The 26,480-nt window shown below is 36.2% G+C and overlaps 4 protein-coding genes across 4 annotated transcripts; 2 read left to right on the top strand and 2 right to left on the bottom strand.

Moving 5' to 3' along the window:
- Positions 1–6,032: 6,032 nt before the first annotated feature.
- Positions 6,033–8,097, top strand: LOC133872672 (uncharacterized). The gene has a single exon (XM_062310250.1). The coding sequence runs from the start codon at positions 6,363–6,365 to the stop codon at positions 7,917–7,919; it is 1,557 nt and encodes a 518-aa protein (XP_062166234.1). The 5' UTR covers positions 6,033–6,362; the 3' UTR covers positions 7,920–8,097.
- A 5,410-nt stretch (positions 8,098–13,507) lies between these two features.
- Positions 13,508–16,530, top strand: LOC133873975 (probable protein phosphatase 2C 73). Its single transcript, XM_062311787.1, has 5 exons — positions 13,508–13,579; positions 14,840–15,271; positions 15,366–15,483; positions 15,593–15,816; positions 16,035–16,530. The coding sequence occupies exons 1-5, from the start codon at positions 13,523–13,525 to the stop codon at positions 16,320–16,322; spliced, it is 1,119 nt and encodes a 372-aa protein (XP_062167771.1). The 5' UTR covers positions 13,508–13,522; the 3' UTR covers positions 16,323–16,530.
- A 110-nt stretch (positions 16,531–16,640) lies between these two features.
- LOC133873438 (aldose reductase-like) lies at positions 16,641–17,710 on the bottom strand. Its single transcript, XM_062311140.1, is given in 5 exon segments — positions 16,641–16,730; positions 17,001–17,249; positions 17,338–17,376; positions 17,378–17,413; positions 17,528–17,710. Coding segments are annotated over 5 exon segments (597 nt in total).
- A 5,948-nt stretch (positions 17,711–23,658) lies between these two features.
- On the bottom strand, positions 23,659–26,149 carry LOC133873160 (patellin-6). Its single transcript, XM_062310893.1, has 4 exons — positions 25,227–26,149; positions 25,015–25,139; positions 24,526–24,667; positions 23,659–24,142 (listed from the first exon to the last, which is right to left on the bottom strand). The coding sequence occupies exons 1-4, from the start codon at positions 25,953–25,955 to the stop codon at positions 23,858–23,860; spliced, it is 1,281 nt and encodes a 426-aa protein (XP_062166877.1). The 5' UTR covers positions 25,956–26,149; the 3' UTR covers positions 23,659–23,857.
- Positions 26,150–26,480: the final 331 nt, after the last annotated feature.

Raw genomic sequence — 26,480 nt, 5'->3', positions numbered from 1 at the left:
AAATATTACCAGCCACCTTAGCTTGTTGTGGGGCTGTTGTGAGAAATGAGTGTAGTGATCATTTCTTATTCACTTATAGGATTTATTGTAAGAGTATTGATTTTTGCACAACTCTTACACAACTTTTGCGCGAGTCTAATTATTATTATTATTATTATTTTATGATCAACCATTGGATTTGTTTTTCAACATTTGGGCAATAAATATTCAATGGTTGATCCTAAAAAAAAAGTTGTTAAAATTGTATAAGAGTTATGCAAGCAACGTTACTCTTATTATAATTAGGTTTAATAGTAATCAAACTATTTTGATTTGATTACTATATTTATTTATCTTAATATTTATCTGTCCAAATTATTCAATAAATACGAGACTTTTGTATTGTAAATTTTATAAAAGAATAAGAGTAAGATCATGTAGCCCTTTTGGGCTCTTTCTTAGTGAGAGACTTTTGTATTGTAAGTTTTTTTAAAAAATAAGAGCAAGATGTAGATCTTTTGAGTTATTCCCTAATGGTGAATGTAGGTGTCTAACACCGAATTTTCTGTAAATCTTTGTAAGATTTTCAAGTGTTTGGTAAAATTATCGTTTGGCCTTTAAAATCGTACGTTTTTTAGAACACACATTATTGCTTGCTATGAGCAAATGTAAATTTTTCTACGTTCTCAAATCGCAATTTTTTAAAAACTTACACTCAAACGAGATGCTTTCTACGATTTGATTTTAAAAAGCACTTTTAATCTGCAAAATCGCATGATCAAACAGACTCTAAATGAAACAGTTAGAAAAGTAAATAATAATAATAATAATAATAATTTGACATGTGAAATTTTCAAGAAACAAATTTAATATTTGCACCGTTTTTCATGTAAAAACATATACTTTGACTTTTTTACTCCTAACAAAATTGGTCATTTATTTATTTTATTTTATTTTATTTAGGAGAAGAGGCCGGCATATTTTGTGATCATAAATCATTATGATCACATGCTTCCACATGCTTCATAATGTTTTGTTCGTCTTCATTTGCATTATCAACGAGCTTGAAAGTAGGATCTCATGATTGAGTCTATCCATTAGTAAAGCTTTGGTAAGTTATAGTAAGTTCTGTGAATAGATTATAAATAAATAAATATCTTATTTATTGTTTGCTTCTTGATCTGTCTCAAGATTAGATAAAAAATTAAAAAAAGGGGGTATAAATTATAATTCTGGTTTATAAAAATGATCACAAATCCATATACACCCCACTTCACATGGCATGTAATCAAGTACAATCATTTAAATTTGAATAAGATTAAAAATGTATTATAGTTAGGCTTTAGCACTAATCTTATAGTCAAATCTTATAAAGAAATACAATATTATTCACCTTTAAGTCTCTTCTTCCTTATTAAATGATATCACAACCACAATTAAATTTAATTGTAAAAACGTGATAAATATATTACACCAACTGTCGCATTAATTTTTAAAATACTTTTATTATTAATATTATAACCACACTTCTTAATCTTTAACATTTTTTCCTTTTTTTTTTTTATTCTTAACCTTAACATTTTAAGGTCTCGTTTGATTTGCAGAATGAGTATTTTATTACGAAAATGAGTAGTTATTTTCAAAAATAAAAGAGAGTGAAATAAATGATTATTCCTAATATTTAGTTTGGTAACAACACATACACTTTAATTGGAATTCAATTAAAATTACTAAAAAAACCTCACATTAAGTATCATGTGTATTTAAGCACTCGAGCACCCTTAATTGTAAGCCGATTTTATAGAGTGAGTTTTATACAATGTTTGCATTTTTTGGTATCAGATAAGGCTATCAATTTTTTGACAGAAACTCATAAGCCTAACACGAATTTAATATGTTAAGGTCGAGGGTCTTATCCGCTTTATTAAATGGATTTAGTTATTATTAATCTGTATAGTCTTATATCCATATCTCGATACAACCTGAACCAACCCGAAACCTGAATTTTTAACTCCGGTATTACGTAATTGAGGATGAGGGTGAATCAAGATGCTGTGCTCCCAGGCTAGGATAGCTCCAAGGAAGACAACATGAATACCGGGCCGTATGTAAAAAGCTACCAGTCAATTATGCCGTTGAAACCGGCTACATTTAACAGATGTGGACGTCCTTTTAATGCTTTGGTTTGGGCCTTGGGCGACTTCCTGCGTGCCAAAAAGCCGTTATTAACGGTGCTCTGGGACCTTGGCAGTTGGCTCTTTCTATTTTTGGTTGGCTCTGGGTCCACCTTATATTCTTCTTTGTTTTATCGCCGATTTATTTGAGAGCCGGTCCCTTTTCCGGTTTGGAAACGGATATTCAGTAATTTGCATTTTAAATTCTTTAATCACCTATTTAGATTGGTAAATTTCAAATAGGTTTTATCATAAGGGGAGTGATTAATGCACAACTCATATTGTGTAATTATCTCACAATTAAAGGCATATTAGGCAGGATCCATGTATGTGAGTCTCACATATGAGCCACACCCGGTCTATCTTAAAATTGTAAGATAATTTTGTGAGAACTGTAATTTTATCATTTCCCTTATCATAATTACTGTCTAAAATGCTAGAATTGTTTCAACAAACAATATAATTTGTGATCAATCATTAACCAGAGATTGTATTATTAGTCTAAGAATATATCTTGTTTCTTGTATTTTGTGCACACCGAAAGCATGTGTGCCACCTCAATAATTGAACACATGTAACACTCTTTAACTTGTATTTTGTGTACACACAGGAACAAGACACATACTATAGCATTACTTAATTACCTGTCATGGTAGTATTATTGGAAGAGATGTTTATGTTATGGGGACCCGGACACTGTGAATAAGTTTGTGCCATGTTCTTATGTGACAGAGCACTAATTTGTTTTAAGATATTTATCTGCACTTGGATTGTATTCCAAAAGTTTCTAACTTATACAAAAATGAAAAAAAAAAATTATTATTTAATTAATAATGTAGAACAGACCATGATTAGTAGTCAAAAAATGATATCCGAGTCGACCTTTAAATTCATGCTGATCACATGATTGTTCTGATTCTAGTCTTCCAGGAGTATTTTGCCAGAGAGATAAATACACTTCAAAGCACGGAGGAAGAGGGAAAATGCTTTGGAGCTGCCCCCCAAGCTCTGATCGATTCCATAAAAATTTTAAAAAATATATATAAATTCTTTTGAAAATTTCTTTTTAGCCTACATTTTTTATATTTTTTAATTTTGTCCTCCCAAATTTAGAATTCTAATTCTGCCCCAAATATGAAGCATTAAAATGGTGAAATTTGAAGATGCATGAACAATGTGTAATGTTCTTCATCTTTCTTAGTTAGCAACCAGCTGTGCCAATTTGCCAACCAAACAAACAATACTTATGAGGTTTGGCATCCTCTTTACAACCCGTGTGTGCCCATGTGAGCTGTGGGAAATACCCAATTTGCATCGCAAGAATTTTATCCCCACGGTGGTCCAAACTACCTGCCGTTGAAGGGTACTAACGATATTTTCTTGCTAAAGCGTTTTTTTTTTTTTTTTTTTTTGGGTACTAACGGCTACTTCGGCGTCTGGTGCGCCCCACCTGATGCGTGTCTTCGGCTTTTGGCGTGTTGGTATTTCCCAAAAAGGCCCGTGGGTTGACCGACATATCCGGTGCGTTTTGTTCTTTTAAGAAACAATATTTATACGGAAAATTATTAAGCGCTCCTTTTGTTTATGATAGCAAAATACATCAACAAAATAAGTAGTGGGGTCCTTGTGGATGCGATGTCCCATAAATGTTATGATGCATACACAATGTGTTAGTCTAAATCACTAGCAACGGATTGTTAGATTCTTCGAAGAGAAGCCAAATCGGAGGGAGGAGGAGTGTAAGGTGGTGGTCATGGACACCAGTGGGGAGGTGGCTGCGGAATAGAGGGAGGAGACGGAAAGGAGAAATGAAAAGGATACGGCACGATGCCTCTTTAGATGGAGTAAATATTAAGGAGATAATGCTTTTCATTCTATAGAAGTTCTAAACGTATCATAACTCAAATGTGCAGGTAAATAGTATTTGTAAAAAGATATGATACGCTTACAACTTTCATACAACTCTAACAACTTATTTTAAGATCAACCATTGAATATTTAGGATTCACACGTAGAAAAACAAATTTATTAATTAGTTTGAAAAGAAATTGTTGAAATTGTGTCAAAAGTTGTATAACAATCATTTTTCATTTGTAACCGCATATCTTTAACTTAATGTTCACAGTTTTGAGCGTTTTTTAATCCCATCCGCCCGAATAACGGGGAAAAAAAATATCTGCCCATATAATTACTTATCTCTTTTTATTGGACTTGCTTGCATCACCCCCACTATAATCGGAAAAAGAGAGCGTAGGAATTGAGGGTGTGAGACTAGTATGAAGAAAGAAAGATAATGACCTCTTCGATTACTACTTGTCATTGGTTCAACAGCTCATAATCCCACTGATCTGTTGAGTGTAGTGTAGGGTGTGCCAAGTGTTATTCATAATTGGTAGCAGATTTTAGTTTTATGAAACTTCAACAACCTTTCCATACAAAATGCCAATTGAAATTATGTTGGTACTTGGTAGCAGTTGGATATTTTGAATACAATAATGAAATCTATTAACTAACCATTAAAAAAATTATTTTGTATTCTACAATGAAATTATGGTCAATAATTTATTTTGTTTGATGATGTTACGCCATTTAAAATTTTTAAATTTCGGAACAATATATTTATCGTGCGGTATTATGTACACCGTTAAATAAAATAAAATAAAATTTTGATCATAAACTGATTCATGCCTATTTAGCTTAAAATATAGAGGATCCTTGTCCTTACACATTAGCTTGCGTTATATGCACTATATAATCCATTAACAATTCAGCATGCTTTCGTGGGATAAGGATCTGCTTTATTATAAAAAAATTTATCTTTTTACATCTTTAGTATATTTTTGGTACATTTTTTTTTTTAAAACCAATCTTAAATTAATCATACAGATTCAATAATTAATTTTTAAATAATATATATGAGATATGTACAAGAATACATGTAACATGTCTATTCCACGTCACACACACATGTATATAAAAGGAGCAATGATAGGCATGAGCAAACCAACCGACTCAGCCTGGCACTTTCCATTTAAATGGATTTTTTTTAATAAAAAATAGCTTTTGATGTGACATTATAAGTTATTTTTATTAAAAAAAATTATTTTTTTATTAAATCAGTCTGTTGGGGGACAGTAAAACGTCCCCCAAGTATCATTTCTCATATAAAGGATATGTACATTAATGCTCCGTTTGTTTCGGTGTAAAATGATTTCGACATTTTACGGTGTTTGGTAAGGGCAAAAATAATTGTCAACGAAAATCGTTTTCAGTTTGACCGTAAAAGCTTATTTAATTTTCGGAAAACGATTTACGATTTTTAAAACCGTAAATCGATTTTCGAAATTGAACTCTTTGTTTTTACACGCACGTTTGATATCCGATTATTAGAATTTAGCAATTGTCAATCGTTGGAATCCAACCGGCGCCGGAGTCCGACAACATCCGGTCGCCGGTATCCTGCCGGTGCCAGAATCCTGCAACGGCGACCGGACGTTGCCGGATTCTGGCGACATTTGTCAAACTCTGATTTTTGTATTTTTGTAATTTTTTCATGCGAGCCAAACACCGAAAAATATTTTTGAAAAAATCATATTTTCTGAAAATTATTTCGAAGAAATTATTTTACGACGAAAATTATTTTACATCGAAACAAACTGAGCATAAATGAAAAGAGAACATTTCTCTAGGCCTTTCAAAAAAAAAAATCATTTCTCTATGAAAATACGTCTTTTAATTAGCGATAATGACGGTAGTCTTGGTAGAGTGTAGTCCTCAATTTTTCTACGCAACACTATCCGCTCCTTATACGCGTTGTAACCGGCCATACCGGTCACCGCGCCGCGTTCGTCCTCATACACCTCAAGCTTTCGTCTCTATCTCCTCCCCTCATATACAACCCGTCCCAAGACTCAGTGATGGCCTCCGAGTAAAGGAAAGAGAGAAATGGCTTCCAATCTCGTCACCACCACCCCATAAAAGAAACCCTCGACAACCCCAACCATGTCTTCCCGTTTTGCCCCTCCTTTTCATCTCTATTTACCTGTTTTGTGCAACTACCTCTCTCCTAGAAGTTCCTTGGTCGGAGCTAACCACACCTCTGCTCGTTTCTGCTCTCGCTAATCTCCGCCTCTCTCTCTGTATCTCTTTCAATCTCTCTCTCGTCTGTACAGTAGGTATTTTTTTAAAAGAGGGTGCAAGATAACAAACATGGAGCCTACTGCAGGGAAGCCTGGCTGTTTGAAGAATGTTCTGGTACGGTTGCTTTTGTTCGGCGTTTTCATCATCGTCGTCCGATTCGCCTACGTTGTTACTATTGCCGGCGAGTCGTGCAACGTCGGCGACTTCTGTTTCTTCTCGTTGCCGGAGACTTTCAACTTCGTTATTGCCGGCGCCGGCACCGGAGCCTCGGCCATTGCTGCGACCGACGCCGTGAAGGCGACCAACGGCGGGGATCTCTACACCAGCAAGGACTGGATCAAGGCCGTCCATTACTACTCCTCGGTGTTCCAGGATCTGATCACCGAGGGCCGCCTCTCGCCGGGATCGAAGGCCCTGTGCGTGGAGACTTCGACGGGACAGGACGTCTACGCCCTGAGGCAGATTGGCGTCAGGGACTCTATCGGAATTTTCAAGAAAGCCTCGCGGCCTTTGGTAATCAAGGCCCTCCCGAACAAAGTCCCTTTCGGCGACAACACCCTCGACTTCGTTTTCTCCGGCGGGGCCCGCCTCGACAAGGCCTCCCGGCCGTCGGATCTTGCGTCGGAGATCGAAAGGACGCTGAAACCCGAAGGGTTTCTGGTGGTCCACATCGGCGCTAAAGACACGTACAGCTTTAATTCCTTTCTCGAACTGTTCAATTCCTGCGAGTTAATCAAATCACGCGACATCGACGGCTTGGATTCGTCGACGCCTCAAATACGCGAAGTTGTTCTGCGAAAAAGGGTCGAAACCGATAATCTTGGCCGCGGCTTTGAGAAGCCCGAACCGGATGGCAATTCGGAGAACAAGTGCTTGGTTCCGGGGCACAAGCGAGAGCTGGTCAGGAAAGCGGAGCCTTTGATCACGGAGGAGCCGTTGAAGCCATGGATCACGTTGAAGAGGAATATAAAGAAGATAATGTATTTACCATCAATGGCCGATATAAGCTTTAAGAATAGGTATGTGTACATTGATGTTGGGGCTAGGAGTTATGGGTCTAGTATAGGAAGTTGGTTCAGGAAGCAATACCCAAAGCAAAACAGAACCTTCGAAGTGTATGCGATTGAGGCCGATAAGGCTTTTCACGAGGAGTATAGGATGAAGAAAAAGGTTAGCCTGTTGCCTTACGCGGCGTGGGTGAGGAATGAGACATTGTTGTTTGAGGTTAATCACGATCCAGGCAAGAGCGATGTCGATGATAAAGGTCGCGGAATGGGGAGGATTCGACATTTAAGCGGCGGCGGCGGCGGCGGCGGTAATGGCAGTGAGGTGAATGAGATTGTGGGCTTTGATTTTGCAGAGTGGTTGAAGAACACGGTGTCGGAGAAGGACTTTGTGGTGATGAAGATGGATGTGGAAGGGACCGAGTTCGATTTGATTCCGAGGTTGTTTGAGACCGGAGCAATTTGTTTGATCGATGAGATATTTCTAGAGTGTCATTATAATAGGTGGCAGAGATGTTGCCCTGGTGAGAGGAGTCCCAAGTATGAAAAAACCTATGGCCAATGCTTGGAGCTTTTCTCTTCTTTGAGGCAAAGTGGGATTCTTGTTCATCAGTGGTGGTAACAGCGACTACACACATTCTCTTGTCACATCTTTTTTCTTTGTTTTTTACACCTGAAATGTTGTAGTTTTCTTGTTTTTGAGATTTTTATGTTAAGGATTGTAGCTGAAAATGAAATTTTATTTGTTCATTGTTCTTCAATTATTTAAAGGTGCTTATAAAGGTGAACACAATTTGAAAGTGCTTTCTTCTTCAATTGAGCTTTTAGATTTCCTTATAACATCCATTTTGGTCATTTTATAAGAATGCTATTTTCTGCATTATATTACTCATCTTACCGTCTAAGAATTGGGGTTGAAGTATCATATCCTTTGATGAGGAGGCTAGTTGTTGGTGTTTTCTTCTTTTTTTTGAGTTCTAGTGACTGTATGTAAATCATTTATGTCTGTTTCCTTTGACTCAATTGCAAACTGATCAGTGCCTAAATTTACGGGCACTGCTGCCTGTGATACTGCAGAATCTATTTGTATGATTGAGAAGCTCGAGAATATGTGTACTAAAAGGTGGTATATATATATATGTTTCTGTGTAGTTAAAGTAACAACAATCATATTTGCAACAGCTTCCGGGAAAGTCCACATTCATTTGACAGGGATCATTTGACAGGGATTTTGTTGCTGCAACATGTTTTTGACAAGGTTTTCTTGTCTTTACCAATTATATTTCTCAAGGAAAAGACTTCTTAATTAGTGAAAAAAATAGTCCGATGTGACCAAGGCGAAAATTGTTTTTATATTATTAAGGAGTGTTTTGTGTTTTAGATTGGCTGCTTATATTTTTATTGTCAATGGGCTTTTAGTTCAAATGGTACTTTCTCCATTTGTAGCAACTAGCAAGGTGGAAGGTGAGATCGTGGATTTAAGTAAGGTAGGCATCGGTTAATTAACAAACTATCTTGGTTCGGCAGGCAAAAATATTCATACCGAATCAAAAAGGTTTGTTAATTAACCGATTTTTTACTGACAATAATAAATTTTGATAATTTCAATTAAATCGGTTCATGTCGGTTAGTTATGAGCTTTTTATATTGGGTCAAGCCTTTTATGTTGGTCAAAATGTGTTGTTTTTGGGCCAAATAAGTCGGTTCAGTTTCTTTAATCGACAAAATAAAAATGATACTATTTACCGAACTAAATCCACGTCGAAATAAGTTTTTAATTCCAATTACGGGTGGCGATTGATAGGCTGTAATCAAATAAACTACTAAACCCTAAGTTTAAGTATCACCCTATCCATGTTTTGACAATAGAAGACTTGTTCGGACACCCTAACCCTATGTAATTTTCTCTAGTTTTAATGCAAGTTTAAAGGGCGAAAAAAGAAAAAGAAAAAAGGAAAGTACTAAAGCGTGGTCGACCTGTTCACAGGAACACTGTAAATGATACATGTTGCCTGTTGGTGGCCCGTGGGATGTTGCCTTGTGGGGTTGTTGAAGTAGCAGGGATTGGCAGAAAAGGGCTCAAACTTGGAACTTCTATACCGATTTTGACTTGGTGTCGTGGAGCTTACCTAACTTAAGCCAACTAAATTAATTAAGCTGATCATTGGTTCTGTTTTATAGACGAAAGCCCGTGACATGACCCTCTTTTCTCTCTCATGTACAACCATCGTATGTCAACGGCAGACCCACTAAACCAATGGGCCTAAGACCGTGGTTTTTACGGGAAAGGACCAACAACAGCGCTTTGTGGGATCCAGAGATGTGATTCGCTTGCCTCTTTTACCTCTTGCCTGTCTATTTTTTTACCCTTTTTACTCTCAAATTTACTTTCAATTTTAATGGTTAGAATTTTTTTATTAAATCTAATCAAAATTTTCAAAATATTCTTGTGTTTGTTTTTTTAAAAAAAATTATAAAAATTTTCATAGATTCACGCATGGATATTTTTACAAATTCTGTTAAATTCTGATCAATACCTAAATCCTAACAATTTTTTTGTTTCTTTTTTCTCAAAAAAATAATGAGTATTTTGAGAATTTTGACAGAATTTAACGCAAACTTTTAACAAAGGGTTGAAATTAAAAAATAAAATAAAATAAAATATAGATACTTTAAATTGACATTTTTAAAAGTTTGAATACCTAAATCAAAAATTATAAATGATGTTTTCCTTAAATAAATAAGTATTCATTCCTAAATTTTAGCCACTAGATGAAGAGTTATTTTCAAGCAAATGTTACAATTCACTTCAAAGGGATTGAACAGCTAAAAGGGTAACAGAATTTATCTGATTCTCATGGTTGCAGATCATAATGCGGTTTTATTACACCTTAAATGAAAGAAACATGATCATATGCAGTATGATTGTATATTTGTTTAACCAATAATGGAATACGATTGGAGGATACCAAAATTTTCTAGAGTAATTTTGTGGTAAATGGCTATAATATTAACTATTTTTATTGATTGAATAATTTAAATTTTATAATAAATAAAAAAAAAATGAAAAACAAAATTTAGTCCTTAAATCTTCATGTGATTTCAATTTAATCATTGGGATTTCACTTTTGACAATTAGACCTTTAGGTTTTTTTCTAATTTCAAATAAGTTCATATATTAAGGTACCATTCAATGATTGGAGTTATAAAGATTTGTGTAGATCAATAATTAGGGTTATAAAAATTAGTATGGAATAATTATTGAAATAATTTTTTTTAATATAAATAAATATGATTTTGCCATCCAACAAAAATTAGGATTTTTTTTTTTTTTTTGTATCTTATTATTATATGTGTAACCAATAAACCAAAATCTACCACTAACCTTTCAATAATACGATTTTTCTTTTTCTTTTTCTTTTTTTTTTCGAGCATTTCAGGCCCTTGTTTATATTGTTAAGTTATTATTATATTGTTTTTTGATTTTGTGTGGGTAACTTGATGATGCAGGTGGGAAAGTTGAAAAAAAAAAAAAAAAAATACTAACAACAAATATCCAACTAATGGAATGTACTTCTTCTTTTTTTTTAAGGGGAAAATGTAATCATTTCATTAATACACCCAAAGGGTAACATAGTTACAGCCAGAGACAAGCTCGGACCATTACAGGGACTCAGAACAATACATATATCTCATTACAGTTACCCCAAATCTCAGATCATATCGATAGTTGCTACAAATGAACCTAGTCAACAGAAAGGTGCCTCTGCGTTGACATATGAACCTCTACTTGCACTATGGAGTCGGTCACAAACAATCTGTGCTAAAAAGCAAAGACCAGGCTAAATCTTACACAGAGCAAACTATCAAATACAATCTGTATTCAAGAACAAGAAAACACCTAAAAACAGGAGCTGTCGTCAGAAATAAGCACCGCGGGAGATGGCGCGTGTAGAACACACGCGGCCACCGGAGTATCCCCTGCAGCAACTGAACGCCACCAAGCAAGGCAACAGAGACGGAAACGTGGTCATCATGCGCGGCCCAAGGAGTGACGAACCCCTTGGGGCGTGATGACCACGCGCTGGTCAACGGTGAGCTTTCCAGCCGTAGCAAGCAGTGGAGGAACTGGAGGACGACGGCGAGCAAGGTTGGGGGGCGCGTGTCGACTAGAGATTGGCATAACAGAGCAGATTTGGCCTTAAAGAATGATAAAACTGAAGCACCCCAAATCGTTCCGCCGGAGACACGTACGACGAACTCTCCCCCCTCCGGCACCTCTCTGGAGTGTTTTCTTGCCAAGAACCAATGAAACCTTTAAAAAACTAAAAAACCAAAAAACCAAACCACACCCCATAGTCCAAAAAGACTAGGAGGACTAAAACCACCATTAGAACAAGTCCAGTGGGACTCAAAACTCCACAAGCCCTAGTGACTGAGAGACTCTAGCCTCCACTGGAATAACCCAGGGAGGAACAAAATCCGGGAGGAGGGAGGCTTGGAACCTCCCTTCCCCAGCAACCCAAATACACATGTATTCTCTCTCTCTTTTCGTCGAAGAGAGAGACGAGAGCGCTAATGGAATGTACTTCTTTCAACCACTTGGTTTTTGTTGAAGTTTTTATTTACTTTTATATTAAATTGTACATATGGCTTAACATGATTTAAAAACTATATTTGCATCCAAACATCCATATAGGTGGTAAATATTAAGAGTACTCGCAGCAGACACCCAACCATTTTTTCTAATTTAGGGAATCAAACCACTTTTTTTTCCTATATAAAAACACTCACAACAACTTCCCTTTATCTTTCCCTGTACCATTAAAACAATATTTTTCTTTTTATCTTTTACTTTTTCTTTCCCAGTACGGCCTGACTTGAAAGGGGGAGGCTTTTAAGGACTATTTGATGTCTGTCTCTGAATCTGTTCTACAAAGAAGACCCATTTGTATGATACGAACTCAAAGAAGACCCATTGGGAATTTTACAAAGGAGTCTTTTGTACAGATTCTCAAGATGAGATGGATGCCTCACACCTCGCCCTGTTGTCGCCGGCATAGATCTCAACCAGGCAAGAAAATAAGACGGAGACAACGAGAAAGAGAGGAGAAAGAAAATGAATAAAAAAACAAAAGGTTTTGATTGGGCTGACGAAGATTCAGCTGGAGATGGACCAGAGAAGGCCGGCGTAGCCAGTGCCGATGTTCCCGGTGGCCGGTGGCGAGGAACTCGTGATCGCCAGCGAACCAAAGGAGTCACTGGGGGCTGATTCAGAATAGAAAAGAAGTGCGAGAAGAGAGAAATGTGTTTTTTTTATTATTAAATTAAGTATTGGGTAGCTACAGTAAGTCTCATGTATAGGGAATTACTGTAGCTACCCAATGAAGTTATCTAAATTAGATTAAATATAGAGCATCTGCTGTGAGAGCTATTTTGATTTTTTTATGAAATTTTTTTTATTTTAAAGAAGAAAACAACTTATAGGGCATCTGCTATTAGTACTCTATATAAGATGATAAAATATATAAAATGAGTAATGCTACACACATTTATACTTTTCAACACCTATTTCTCTATATTTATAGGTGGATTTTAAAATTACCATTGGCTTTAATATGAATGTTTATTGGATTTTAATCTAATGGTAATTTTAAAAGCCACCTAAGAGTGTAGAGAAATGGATGTTGAGAATTGGGAGTGTGTGTAATATTACTAGTATAAAATTATTATAATTTTAAGAAAAATAAATGTAATAAGATAATGGCATAAATGTAATAATTAATTACTCAATTTAGTCAACAATAAATGAGATTATGAGAGGGACGGTACTCCGGTAATTGTGGAACAGGTTTTGTCTCCCTTGTATTTTGTCAGAAAAAAGCTCTTTAGGAGTTTAATTTGTCCTAAAATCCTAACTTAAAAGGACATTTAAATCATGTTTTTCTATGGTAATTAAGAAATTTCTTCCTTCATTCCCCGCTTAATCTTTCTGGGATTTTCTGTGGAATTGCTTGGATTTTGGTGGGTTTTCTTTGTTTTGGCATTGTCATTTGTGGAGTTCCATATATGGGAGACTGCTGCAGTAAGCATGGCATGTACAGAGAGTCGTCCATGGAGGATGATGTGGATGTAAAGGAAGACGAAGTTGATGAAGAGGATGATATACGGCATGGAGATGGCGGGGCTCGTATAAGGTTGCAAGGACCTTCTACGTTCACATCAATGTACACCCAGCAAGGAAGAAAAGGAATCAATCAAGATGCCATTACAGTTTGGGAGGTAATTAACATTAACTTCTATGTTATGCAATTTACGCATACAAGTCTCTTTTGGAATAGCGGTTTCAAAATATGTGTTTTATTAAAATTTAGTTAAACGTTGGATAAAATTGCAATTAATTTGACATTTAAAATCGAAGTTTAACCTTTAAAATTATGAATTTTTAACGAAGCATCCACTTGCCTGCGATTTGAATATATATATATATATATAAGTGTTTTAAAACAATAATTTTTTTAAAATGAAATTCCAAGCAATATATTTTTTACAATTTTATTTAAAACCGTACTTTTACATAAGAGATCACGCGCGTGGCCAAATTGGTGAAATCTACATTTTCATTGTAATTTTGTTTATTCATATACTGATCTAGATCCTTTCCAATTGTGTTTTCTTATTGATCATCAGAATTTTGTTCAGTATTATTGGTTGTCTCTTTTACGTCTTCCCTATCAATCTGCTGCTACTACCAAACAAAAAAAAAATGGTGGTTTAGTGTCGCTCGAATATTATTGCTTATGGGCAAAAAAATAACACTATTTATTTAGCGCTGTTTAAATTAATGTCGTTTGAACAATAAACGATGCTATTTAGTGCCGTTTTGTACAAACAACACTAATCCAAACGACACAATTACTTTTGTTTTGTAATTTGTGATCTGTTAAGAAAACCAAATCAGATTACGAAGCATATTGGAACCCAAAAAATAGAGCAAGAGGAAATATAATTATGTTGAATAAATGTGTTTGTGTTATGTAGGAGCAATCAGAATAAATCATCACCTAATAATCTTCTATGTGGGACGAAATTAAGATTTGTCATCCAGAGGGTCCAAGTATGAATCAAGGGCCAATCCTACTTTTACTAGGGACCAAACTTAATTTTGTAAACTAAAAATTAAAAATATATATACATATATTTTAATTGAATAAAAAAAATTCAAAGAAAAATTTCAAAACCAGGGTAACCCATGACCCTCATGGCCGCCTAAGTTCATGATCCATGCATGTTGCATTTATCACGATATGATCATTAATATATGAAGCTATATATCCTCTATCCTCACCACTAATTTTCTATCACAATATTTAATAATTAAATCGATATGTAAAGTGTCACGTGAACTGTTATGTCAATTTGTAAGGGACTTGTTCATTTTCTTTTTTCATCCGATATATGTTGAGTGTCATGTTATTGAACTCGTTAAGCACCATATATATATATATATATATATATGAAGTTTAAAATTAATATTTTCAGGGTTTTAGTGGTGAGAAAGAAATGTTATTCTGCGGTGTGTTCGATGGTCATGGTCCCGCCGGTCACAAAGTTGCACGCCATGTACGGGACACTTTACCCTCAAATCTCTCTGCATCGCTTAAATTCTCACGAACCAACCGCTGCAGATGTAGTGTCGAAGTTGATTTTGTTGATGATCAAGGCGATGATCATGATCATGATGATGACGATGATAATCACAACATTAGTACTGGCGACACCATAGATCGTCTTAGCAATGCTAACAACAGTCGAAATCTGTCTTTTCATTCATCTAAAAAAAGAAATCTGTCTTTCCCTTTATGGGAGGCCAGTTTCGTTGAATCTTTCAAGGAAACTGATGAAGTACTTGGTCGAGATTCCTCCATTGATAGCTTTTGCAGTGGTAGCACAGCCGTAGCTGTTGTTGTACAGGTAATTTTAGACACAAAGTTGAAGGAGCCTGATCTTTGACATACTCTAATCACTATTCATTAGTTTTTTAATATATTCTTTTCCAAGTTTTCAGGGTTGCCACTTGATAATTGCCAACTTGGGAGATTCTCGTGCGATTCTTTCGACCAGAGGGGACAATAATCAACTTCTTCCTATTCAACTCACAGTTGACATGAAACCTGATATTCCAAGTGGGGTTTTTTTGTTTTGTTTTTTAAAACATGTTCTCTCTCTCTCTCTCTCTCTCTCTCTCTCTCTCTTCAAACTATATAAACATTGTTTATTCTGATGTTGAATCAGGTGAAGCAGAAAGAATCAGGAGCTGCAGAGGCAGAGTTTTTGCAATGCAGGAAGAACCTGATGCTCATAGAATATGGATGCCTGATGAAGATTGCCCTGGTCTTGCTATGTCAAGGGCTTTTGGAGATTTCTGCCTCAAAGATCATGGCCTCATCTCAACTCCTGAAGTTTCCTATAGGAAGCTTACAGACAATGATGAATTTGTCGTTCTAGCAACCGATGGAGTAAGAGTTAGAAAGCACAATTCAATACAAAAAGCTTGTTATATATAAGACTATTTGTGATGACACCCATTAAGTAGTTTGATGTCCTGAAAATGAGAAACTTTATTTAGTAGACTGATATATAATTGAGATGACGTGATATCTGAGTAAAGTTATGTCATATCCCAGTTGTATTGAATTACGGGAGCTGAAGATATTGGTTTGATTGCCTTTCGCAGGTATGGGATGTGTTAACGAACAACGAAGTTATAAGAATCGTTGCTTCAGCAAAGAAGCGATCCATGGCGGCCAAATTGTTGGTAACCCGTGCGGTTAGAGCCTGGAGACGTAAATATCCAAGTTCCTGTGTTGATGATTGTGCGGTCATATGCTTGTTCCTCACAAGCCCACCCACTCCGTTGACCAAACCGGTGCCGGAAGTGACGTCGTGTGCCGCCGGATGCTCACGGCTAGATAGATCCATGTCCTACAGATGTAAACGGCAAGGCTCAAAGAAAGTGAAATAAACTCGCCTTTGAAGATTGCTGGGTCTGCCATCTTTATGAGTTGGCGCAAGCCATCAAAGCACTTTTTAGGAGTACGAAGCTCTTTAGCCTTGTCAGATTTATCTTGAACCCCCCTTAGTCGGGGTGTGTTTTGTCCGAGTAATTAATTGTACTTAAATAATTAAACTTATCATTTCTTATTAAAACAATATATATTTTTATCTCATAATTATCTCAATCTCATAACTATTTGAGTCTATTTCACTATCCCATGTGAGCATCAGCCCTTATTACTCATGAAAAAACAAAGCATAGCCCTCTGATATCATCACTGAACAATCAGTCCTCATGGTCCCAGAGATCAGCTACACTTCTGAATGGCCCTGCTTCTTTGTTCACAAAGAAATCTTCACCATCCAGCACTCGTTTCTGCACCCAGAACCAACAAAAAAAAAATGTCACAGATTCTGTCACAAGTCCTAATTCATAATGCTACTTTTCACTATAATTTTACACCAATTGACATAACTTGTATTAATTAAGTGGCTTTCTTTTTGTTTAAATGATTATACCTTCATTTAAAACACGTTACATCGGTTAGTAGCATTACTCTAATTCATATTCACATATAGAATTAGGAGAAACTATACTAAACTGGAGCAAATTCAAGAATATATAAAAAGATGGCAGTAGAAGTACTTGATCCGGGATACTACAGAGGGCTTGAAGTCTTGCTCGATCTGGGATTTTCCACCCAAAGACCTTGATGTTCTTCTCTTTGATCCTATCTGGGTTGCTTGATTTGGGGATAACACTTGTCCCTCTCTGGATGGCCCACCTCACCAGCACCTGTCCTGGGCTCTTGTTCAGCTTCTTTGCTATCCTTTCAACTGTCTGATCATGGACCAGATCTCTGCCTCCTCCTGATGAGCCCAGTGGTGAGTATGCCTAGCAGGAATTTATGCACAGAAATCATCAGCAGAAGCATACAACAAATATCAAAAGCTCATCCTGATGAGATCAGTAATAACCTTACAGTGACATGAATACCATTCTTCTTGCATTCCTCCAATTAACATTTTGTCATTTCTCCAACCACGATGCATCTCCATCTGAGCCCCGAAAATATTTTTGGTCATGCAAGGTTTCTTTTATGTAATAAATATACCAAGTTCTTTTGTCTATTACTCTCTGTATATATATATATATTAGTGTAATGCCATCACCTGACACACAGTGGGAATTGTTTCGGCAAATCCCAGTAGCTTATTGAGCTTCTTAAGACTGAAATTGGAAATGCCAATGTCCCTAACGAGATTTCCCTCATCATTTTTCCTCTTTTCTGCCTTCCCATGATACTTGCAAGAATTCACAACATTGTAGTAGTTGTCTTCGGTGAGCAAGCGCATCTAACTCTGGCCCTGTTAGGAGGTTTTAGCTTTCCAAAAATATAAGTTTCACCACTTTTATTCCGCTACTATTTCATGTGTTAACGTGGTAGTGTCAATCAATTTTTTATCAGATACTTTTTTATCTCACCTTTTTGATGTGTCGGTGTAAATCAGCTTTCGATTAGTCCTTGTTTCTTTTAAAAAAAATAAAATAAAATAGCTGATTAACAATATCGTGTCACTGGGATGAGATAGTGTTAAAATAAAAGTGTAGCTTCCAATCTTACCTTTTTTTCAAAAGTTGAGAAGCTCTCTAAATAAGGCCTTATATACTAATTTCCTCATTGGACGTACATCAATTCAATCAAGTTTATGAATTTAAATTTAGTTATAATAAGATCAAATTGAGTACATTAAACTGACATTTGTTTTTAGAACATATAATTCTCATATATATTTTTAATATAAACTAACATAAGCTTATGATTCGATCTCTCATGCTTTTAAAATTGCATGTGAGATCACGCAAATAATAGATATCAATTTCATAGACTAGATCAGAGGAATTTTTTTTCTAACTGATCACATGGGACTTTCATCACCTAAATTTAAATGTTTACTCCAAGTTTACCAACAAATTAGCTAAATTATCCCTTAAATGGGGCTTTTCAAGTTCTATCAATTGTCAGTGCCATCGTGAAGAATCCAATGCTGTTGGTGTTTTTGCTTTTATAAAAAGCTGAAGCATTCTTAGAAGGACCTATCTAAATGGGCCATAATTGGCCCATCAAATGGTTGATTAGGGGAGTTGGGGTAACTGATGGGCCATGAGAATAATCGTGTCAGAAATTCGGCCTTGGAACATGTCTACCAGGAGGACAAAGGGCCGACACTTTTAGTGTTTCAATCTCAACTGCTCAATTTCAACTGAAATTGGATCATTAGTTAATTTTAGTTAAACGTTTTTTGAAATGGCAATCTAGATGGACACTTATTTTTCCATTGTTGTTTGATTTGACTTGGGTTCAGTTGGAATTGAATTTATTGAGATTAAGATATGTGCCTTATAACGTGACAAGTCACGTAAGGGATACATGTCTCAATCTTAATAGATCTATTTCCAATTGGAACTAGACCTTAATTGAATCTGTTGAAACTGAGACATGTGTCTCATTATAAGTTATGAAGGACACGTCTTTCAATTTCAATGGATTCAATTTTAATTAAAACTGAACTCAAATCAAATTTATAAAGGGTTTGGGTTGAGCCCAATTTCAATTGGAACCGAATAACTCATTGGACTTGAGACACGTGTTCCATAACAAGATACAACGTACACGTGTCGTAATCTCACCTAATCTAATCACAACTAAATCCAAGTTAAATAAAAAGAGAGATTCTCGACAAAGCGAAAGGAAGGTTGTAATTTGAGTAAATATGGTCATCTAATTGAAGAGGCTCGGGAGGTCTTAAACGGTCTCCAACAGTAGAAGGTTATTCATGTCCTGTGAATCGCCAGTAAGTCTACCTACAGTCTTGCAAATGAAGCACTTTAACTTAGTGAGGAACATGTATTCGTTAAGGAATTTTCTCATTGTATTGCTGATATTATTCGTATAGAATGGTATATTTAAATTGTGATAATTTATAGAATGCAAATCTACTTAATAAAAAAAAAAAAAAAAAAATTAGCATATTTAATCTAATAATCTATTCAATTTTCTAAATATCAATGAATATTTGCCTTGTAATATATAGGCTAGACAGTAGACACTAGGGAACTCCAATTTATTATGCCGAGTGGCGGAGCCTCACATGTAGACCAGAGGGGCCATGGTCCCTAAGATTATATTTTATTTTTTTCCTTAATTTTCATATCTCCTAATAATCTTCTGTTTTTTGGAGGGACCTAATTAATAATCTATTGATATTCACAAGTCACCCCTAATAAAAAATAATACTGGACCCCAAGAATCTTTTTAAACTCTTATTATACTTTTATTAATGTGATCTGGACGTTCATAAACAATCACTTAACTTCCGAGAATGTCTTTTTCTTTTGTGTCTCGGTTTTTGTAAACACTGCCGAGCATGGGCCAAGCCGCTGAACCATCACCGGGTCATTCTGTCCAATTTTTTAAAATTTTTATTAACGGTTCATTTGATTTAATAAATATTAATTAAAATTAAAAAATCTTCCTGAAATACAAAATTATAATCCTTTGAATCAACTTTTTAACGCTACAAAGCTTACTTTTATTTGATATCAGAATTAGAAGATATCTACCTTCGTTTTACTCGGGCATAACCCTAAACCTAAAACTAAAATTAAAATATGTTTTGTCATTCACCATTTTAGAGAAACTTTAAAGAATTTGATGCATAAGGTCTTTTGACAACTTTCACCAAAATTTGATGAAATTTTTTAAGTAGAGATTCCATTAAAGATGCTCTAAAAACCTAACACTTTATCAACAACCTCAACTAACACTATACATTTTTTTCTTCCACTATTCATTGTACTAACAAGCTCTATTACATTATGGTCCTGATTGGAAAACCTTCACCCCCCTTTCCCCACCCCCATTTCGGCATTTCCTCCAGACATGCTCAGTTGTCCCAGGCTCTTGTAATTTCAGCATTGGAAAAAATCAGCACCTGGCGTGTGAAACAAGGTAAGACAGATTTGATTTTTCCCATATTATCCCTATCAGACAAAAAAGCCCCCTTGAAATGGTCAAAAAAACCTCCCTTTGAAACGGTCAACTCAATTTGAAAAGGAGGTTTTTTTGTCATACCAGGGGTAATATGAAAAACCATTTTTTTTTTCAATTTTTTCCACATTATCCCTGGCATGACAAAAAAGCCCACTTGAAATGGTCAAAAAAGCCCCCTTGAAACGATCAACACACATCCAATCTGCAGGGGCATTTTGGTCAAGAAGCTACTCGTTGACTAAAGTTGGCTGATAGACGTCAGCCAACTTTAGGGTGATGGTTTTCCAAACAGGGCCTATATAGGCACGATTATCTTTCCTATACATGAATAGTTAAAATATATAAAAATAATAATATTTCAAATGGAATAATGAAAGTGAAAAACTAAAATGGCGAGCCATTGCTTTTAAAAAGTAGATGGGTAAAATAGAAATTATGTTATTTACCTAGATTTTAGTTGAACATTTGTTAAGTCAAATGTGAATAATCTAAAGTCAAATTGTTGATACAAGAGTTATAAGAATTTAAGAAACAAGAGTTATAAGCACTCAAGAGACAAAAGCTACAAGATAATAATTTAAATTTATTGTTGTTAATGTAAAAGTAGAAGAGATTTGTAACGTTTAGATTATTTCTCAATAAATAATGTCTTAAATACAATTAAATAAATGAAAAATGTAACTAACAAAAATGCTTTAACATATGAATATAAACCACAAGTCGAACCACCTTAATTATATATCTCTCTTCTTATTTTTAACTCTTTGCTAGTTTATGTGTTTTTACACAAACTACCTTAAATTCTTGCCTCCTCTATCTTCTTTTTATTTTCTCCAAATTATTCATCCACATTATTTTCAATTTTATTTTTCATATTTTAACATAATTTTTTTTAAAAAAAAAAAAATAGAAGAAAGAAAGAAGCATACATCACAGTAAAAAGCGTGGGGGTGGATGGTACAATCTCAACAGGGGAAGGCAGGCATGGTGCCACCTGATCTGCAACAAAACGTACGATAATTATTGAGAGTGTACACCACTTTCTAGTTTTTTTAAGAAGAAACCAACGAAGGGCCCCTTGGAACGTACTATTAATACTGCAGTATACTACTGTTACCATACACCCCTCTCTCTTAGTCATAGGATACATAAATAAATAAATAAATGCCTCTCCACTTTTTCTCTCTGTCCTTCTTTTTTATGGGCGGGAGGTACCCCCAGTCCCAGACACACATAATTTAATTCTGCATTATTTATGGCTTAACTTTATAGCATTCACACCCGCTGCCCAAATGGAGATAAGAATGTGGGAGTTAAAGTAGCTGCAGCCGGCTTGTTAATTAAGCCTAAACAAATATCATTTCTGATCAAGCATGCACATCACTTTGAAATGTAATTGTTTTTTTTTTTTTTAAAAAAATAATAATAATTAGAATAATAAAAGTGAATAATTAAAAAAATAAAAGTTAATAACCCAATATTAACCTCTCTCTCTCTCTCTCTCTCTCTCTCTCTCTCTCTCTCTCTCTCTCTCTCTCTATATATATATATATATATATATATACCTTACATATTGCATGCAAACTTGGTCCAATACATTTAGGCTAAGGCTCCATTTGTTAAAATTTTATTTCTTGTCTTTTTTTTTTTTTCTCAAAACAAAAATTTTAGCAAACAACTTAAACACAATGCTCTTAAAGATACAAAACAAAATTTCACCTTTATGTTACTAGGAATACTAAAATCACTTTTATCCCATTATTATTCAACTCTGCCAACGTAACCATAAGTGATGCCTTTATTAAAAAAGAAAGAAAAAATTTCAAATAATGATTATCACTTACAATAAAAGTGCAGTTCTAGCCTTACTTTTATGTCTTATTAAAATGTATTTTTTAAGCGAAAAAAAAAATACCCCTCAAAATAGATTGAGTTAAATCTCACCAAAAAGGTCCAACAGAAAGAAACAAAGAACAGGACAGTTTTCATAAGATACTCATACATCAACAACATTCGACAACACACCACAGTTTTCGAACCCTGGGCTAGCTTGTTAAAACGTGAGACCGTGACCCATCATCATATTCATGGGTATTTCCATCATCGTCATACCATAAAGTCGTTTGCTTTCATTTGGATGGAGTCTCATATCATGTCAAAACCTTCCAAAGCAGCAACCCCATAGTGCAGTCAATATCTTATCCCCTTACTGAAAGAGACAATAGAGAATAAAGAAAAATTGTGATCATTTGTGCCGACAATGTTTTACTCGTAAATCCGACGTAAATCTAACACGAGTAATTAATTGATCAGTTGACAGATGATTCACTGGGTTCATTTCCATGCGAACCGCTCTTTGATTTTTAGCGTTTGAACCATGATATTATATGAAATGAAGAAGAAAAGAGAGACTGAAGTGAGCAAGTTCACAATGTGGTTCAATCATCCTCAAAACGTGAACCCTTGTCTTGACCTCAACATTTTCACCATCTAGATAGGAATCTATTTTCTTTTTACTTGGATTTTTGGGATTCCCTTCATTCCCAGATAACCTATGCTGTTGGATTAAAATTAAGAAGAGGTCTGACCTATTACATTAAACAGATTAGGTTAAACTTGACTTATATAGTCTTATATGCATGGTTCGACAAAACCCGAGACATTAACCCATCATCTTGATTGGAATTTACAAAATCGTAATAGCAGAATATGATTTGTTTTCTTTTGGATGGTAGTCTCATATCATGGCCAAACCTTCCAAAGCAGCAACCCCAGAGTGCAGTCAATATCTTTTCCCCACTTTGGCCCACTTTTGATAACCCCAACACCACCACCCCTCAATGAAAGAGACCATAGAGAGAATCAAAGCAAAACTTCGTGACCATTAAGCAATCCCTTTCAGGACCCAGACACAAAGCAAATTTCACTATGCCCTGGTACCACCAACCAATCCTCCTTTATCAGAAACCACTCCACCAAAACAAAAGGCTTTCTCCATCAACACACCCTCCTCTAGTGTTGGGGAAGCATTTTTAAGACTAGGCACTCCTTTCCTATAAGCCAAAGTTTGTATCATCTCATATCAGAGTCGGGTACGTAAAATATGAAATCGAACGCAATTGACCTAATGGATTGCATCTTTGCTGTCGAGTATCTTGATACTATAGTAGAACAAAGATCCGCACCCACACACCAAGGCAAAGTAAAACTGTGTCTCTGGACACAACTAGAGATACGGACAAACAGATATATGCACTGACATAAGCAAAGTTGAGCTGCTTTTCTTCTACACTAAGGCAATATATAATACCACCAATTTTTATACATTACATTGGTACTATCAAGTAGAGTTTTTAAAAGTAAAGTTCACAGCAGTAACAGCATTTAATTAAACCCCTCAAAAAGAAGATAAAACAAAAATCAAAAACACCCTTTTGGACATATATAATTAAGCATAGTTGAAGTTAGATGGTACTATGGCAGTGGATTTGCGAACGATGTAACGATAAGCAGCAACCTTTTTCCGCCTGGAGGCAGTGTTATCTACTGAGAGCACCATTTTGCCAGCTTCACGCGATGTGAAGGAGTTGTGAATTGCTTCTTCTGAGGCGGCCATCTTCCTTGGCTTCTCCACTGCAATTGTGTAGCTGCCTTCCGAACTCGGCACGAACTCTGCACTGTACTCCAACTCCCAGCCCCCCACCACTATGTCCCATGTTATCGTTGCTCCAGCCTAATAAACCCAATTACATTACAATTAAACCATTTTTATATCTCCCATTCTTTTGTATTATAGAGCTTTGACCATGATCCAAAACTAACCAGCTCATTTCCCATGAACAAGTGTCACTACAAATTTTCTAAAAAGTTCAGACCATAATTGATAAAATAATTAAATAAAAAATCCGACTTTGTTATTCTTAATCATTTAACTGATTATACATTGTCAGCTTACTTAGAAAATTATAGTAAAAGTTGAAAGCTAGCAACAATTTGCCGTCTAAATTAAAGATAAGAAGATAAAATTAAAGGAGGCCGTAATAGGTTTAAAAGCCTTTTTAAGGGATTCACTAACAGATTTAATGGAGCAGAAATAAATAGAGATAATAAAGGAACCTCAATCCCCTCGATCTGTATATTAACTTTCTCTCCGCCTTTGACGGTGAACTCGGAGGCCGGTTTTGGGGGACCGTTCTGCAGATCACTGGGTCGACTCAGTCCGCCATACTGAGCAGGAACATCCTCAGGCCTAATAAACCTGCCCAGAAAAGCAAAACCCAGTTTAGCAAACAAGCAACCTGAAAGGTAAAAGACGAAATTACCGCGCAAAAGAGTACGAAGGAAAAGACTAAAGAGTTGTTGTACAGAGACGGCAAAAATCAAAGAGAAAGAACAGCTTGTCTTGATCAAAAGAAACAAAAACCCAGGACCAGAAATGTCAAAAAGTAGACTGGAAAATCAAAAGCCGTCTCGAAACCATAAACATCTTTGCAGAAAACGTTGAAAGGAAGAAGATTCTCAACCAAATTACTCAGAGCAGAGCAGCAAATAGACAAAGAATGCCGAGGGCAACAGTAAATTATTGATAGTAAGAGGGAACTTTACTTGTAGAGTGTCTCGGCCACATTCCCTTCCTTAGAGATCACGAACTTGCTCTTGGTTCGCTGAGTTAGAAACGGGCTGAACATCGAATACAGCACGCTGAAGTACCACGGAACATTGATGAAAATCTGAACCCAGAAAAATCAACAAAGATCAGTACTGAGAACTGAGTGCTTAAAAGATCATGAAATAAAATAGGAAATTAGGAAAATTACCTTGCGAGCGACCATTTCGGGGTAGTTATCTTGAAACAGAGAGAGGATGTGATTAGAAGCGACCCTGAGCTCTCTCTTGGGCATGTCCTTGAGATCAGTGACCTGGATCATGGAATTAACCCCACCCGGCTTAAAATGCAGAAGCTTGATCCCTCTCTCAAGCACCTGAACTCTCCACCTCAAGAACTTGTGGAGCTTCTCCTCGTCGCCGAAGATCCTGTCGTACATGTCCTTGTCTCTGAAAAGCCCATAGGCATTGTAACAAACAGGGTGACCCTCTCTGTCATAGCCATGCATATAGGCTACCACACCCTCCAGCTCCTTGAATCCCAGCTCCTCTTCAACAACACTATCAGCTCCAAACTCCCTTCTCCATGACAAACACTTGAGCAACATGTTGAGCGAGTCCGAGACCCTGAAATCCCTGGCTCGCAGAAACTTCAAAAGCACCACATCCGCCTTCTCGTCGCCGCCCAAGAGAGGAATGCCCCACATGGAGGCATCGGCGGCTTCAGAGGCCGACAGCTTGTCCTTGAGCTCCTGGAGAGCTTTTTTCTCGGAGGACTTGAGGTGGGAAACGAGGTAGTTGTCCTCCTTAAAGGAAGGAGAGCGAAGCGTGGCGGCCTCCATCAGCGTGGTCACGAAGCTTTTCTTGTACGGCTTCGGCGACGCCTCTGGGAGGTCTTGCAGTGGGCTCTTCTGGATGGAGATGGGCGATGAGGCTTCCATTAATGGGTGTTTCGAGTGAGACCCAAATGGAATCTGTGTGTGAAAAATGCAAAAGCGTTTGGAGATAAGAGAAAGGAGACAATGTGTGTAATGAAGCTCTGCTCTCGATTCCCTATCCTGTGAAAGAGATAGGGACAGACACACACACACAGGAAGAAACGAGAGATTTGAGCCGCGATTCTGGTTTGAACATTCAAAAACAGCTTAAAAGGAAAGGATTTTGAATGTGAGAGGGTGTGACATCACGCGCTGTCGTGGTGCGACTGGGAATTTCAAAATCAAGCCACCGGTCGAGCCGAGCCGGTTTTCAGACTACTCGTACGGTTGAGAGGCGAGCGGTGGAGTGTGGAGGGGGTAATAATAATTGAGGACTCGGCGCACGAGTAAGCCGTGCAGAGAGCACGGGTTTATTGCGTCAAAAGTGGGACCAACAAGCCTTAAAACTAAAAACCGAATTGCCATTTTTGCCCATCAGCTCTTTTTTGCTTTTTTTTTTTTTTTTTTTTTTTCATTTTCTCGCCACGT

Source organism: Alnus glutinosa, chromosome 7, assembly GCF_958979055.1.
Source record: "Alnus glutinosa chromosome 7, dhAlnGlut1.1, whole genome shotgun sequence".
Taxonomy (NCBI): domain Eukaryota; kingdom Viridiplantae; phylum Streptophyta; class Magnoliopsida; order Fagales; family Betulaceae; genus Alnus; species Alnus glutinosa.
Note: the sequence above shows the minus strand (reverse complement) of the source record. Positions and strands in the feature narration are given on the sequence as shown.

Bases quoted from the DNA above. Each gene is read 5' to 3' on its own strand.
- LOC133872672 (XM_062310250.1), top strand. From the start codon at position 6,363: ATGGAGCCTACTGCAGGGAAGCCTGGCTGTTTGAAGAATGTTCTGGTA.
- LOC133873975 (XM_062311787.1), top strand. From the start codon at position 13,523: ATGTACACCCAGCAAGGAAGAAAAGGAATCAATCAAGATGCCATTACA. The intron at 15,272-15,365 runs GTAATTTTAGAC...CCAAGTTTTCAG, and splicing joins CCGTAGCTGTTGTTGTACAG to GGTTGCCACTTGATAATTGC. The intron at 15,484-15,592 runs GTGGGGTTTTTT...ATGTTGAATCAG, and splicing joins CATGAAACCTGATATTCCAA to GTGAAGCAGAAAGAATCAGG.
- LOC133873160 (XM_062310893.1), bottom strand. From the start codon at position 25,955: ATGGAAGCCTCATCGCCCATCTCCATCCAGAAGAGCCCACTGCAAGAC. The intron at 25,140-25,226 runs GTAATTTTCCTA...TTCTGGGTTCAG, and splicing joins CCGAAATGGTCGCTCGCAAG to ATTTTCATCAATGTTCCGTG. The intron at 24,668-25,014 runs GTAAAGTTCCCT...TTTTCTGGGCAG, and splicing joins GTGGCCGAGACACTCTACAA to GTTTATTAGGCCTGAGGATG.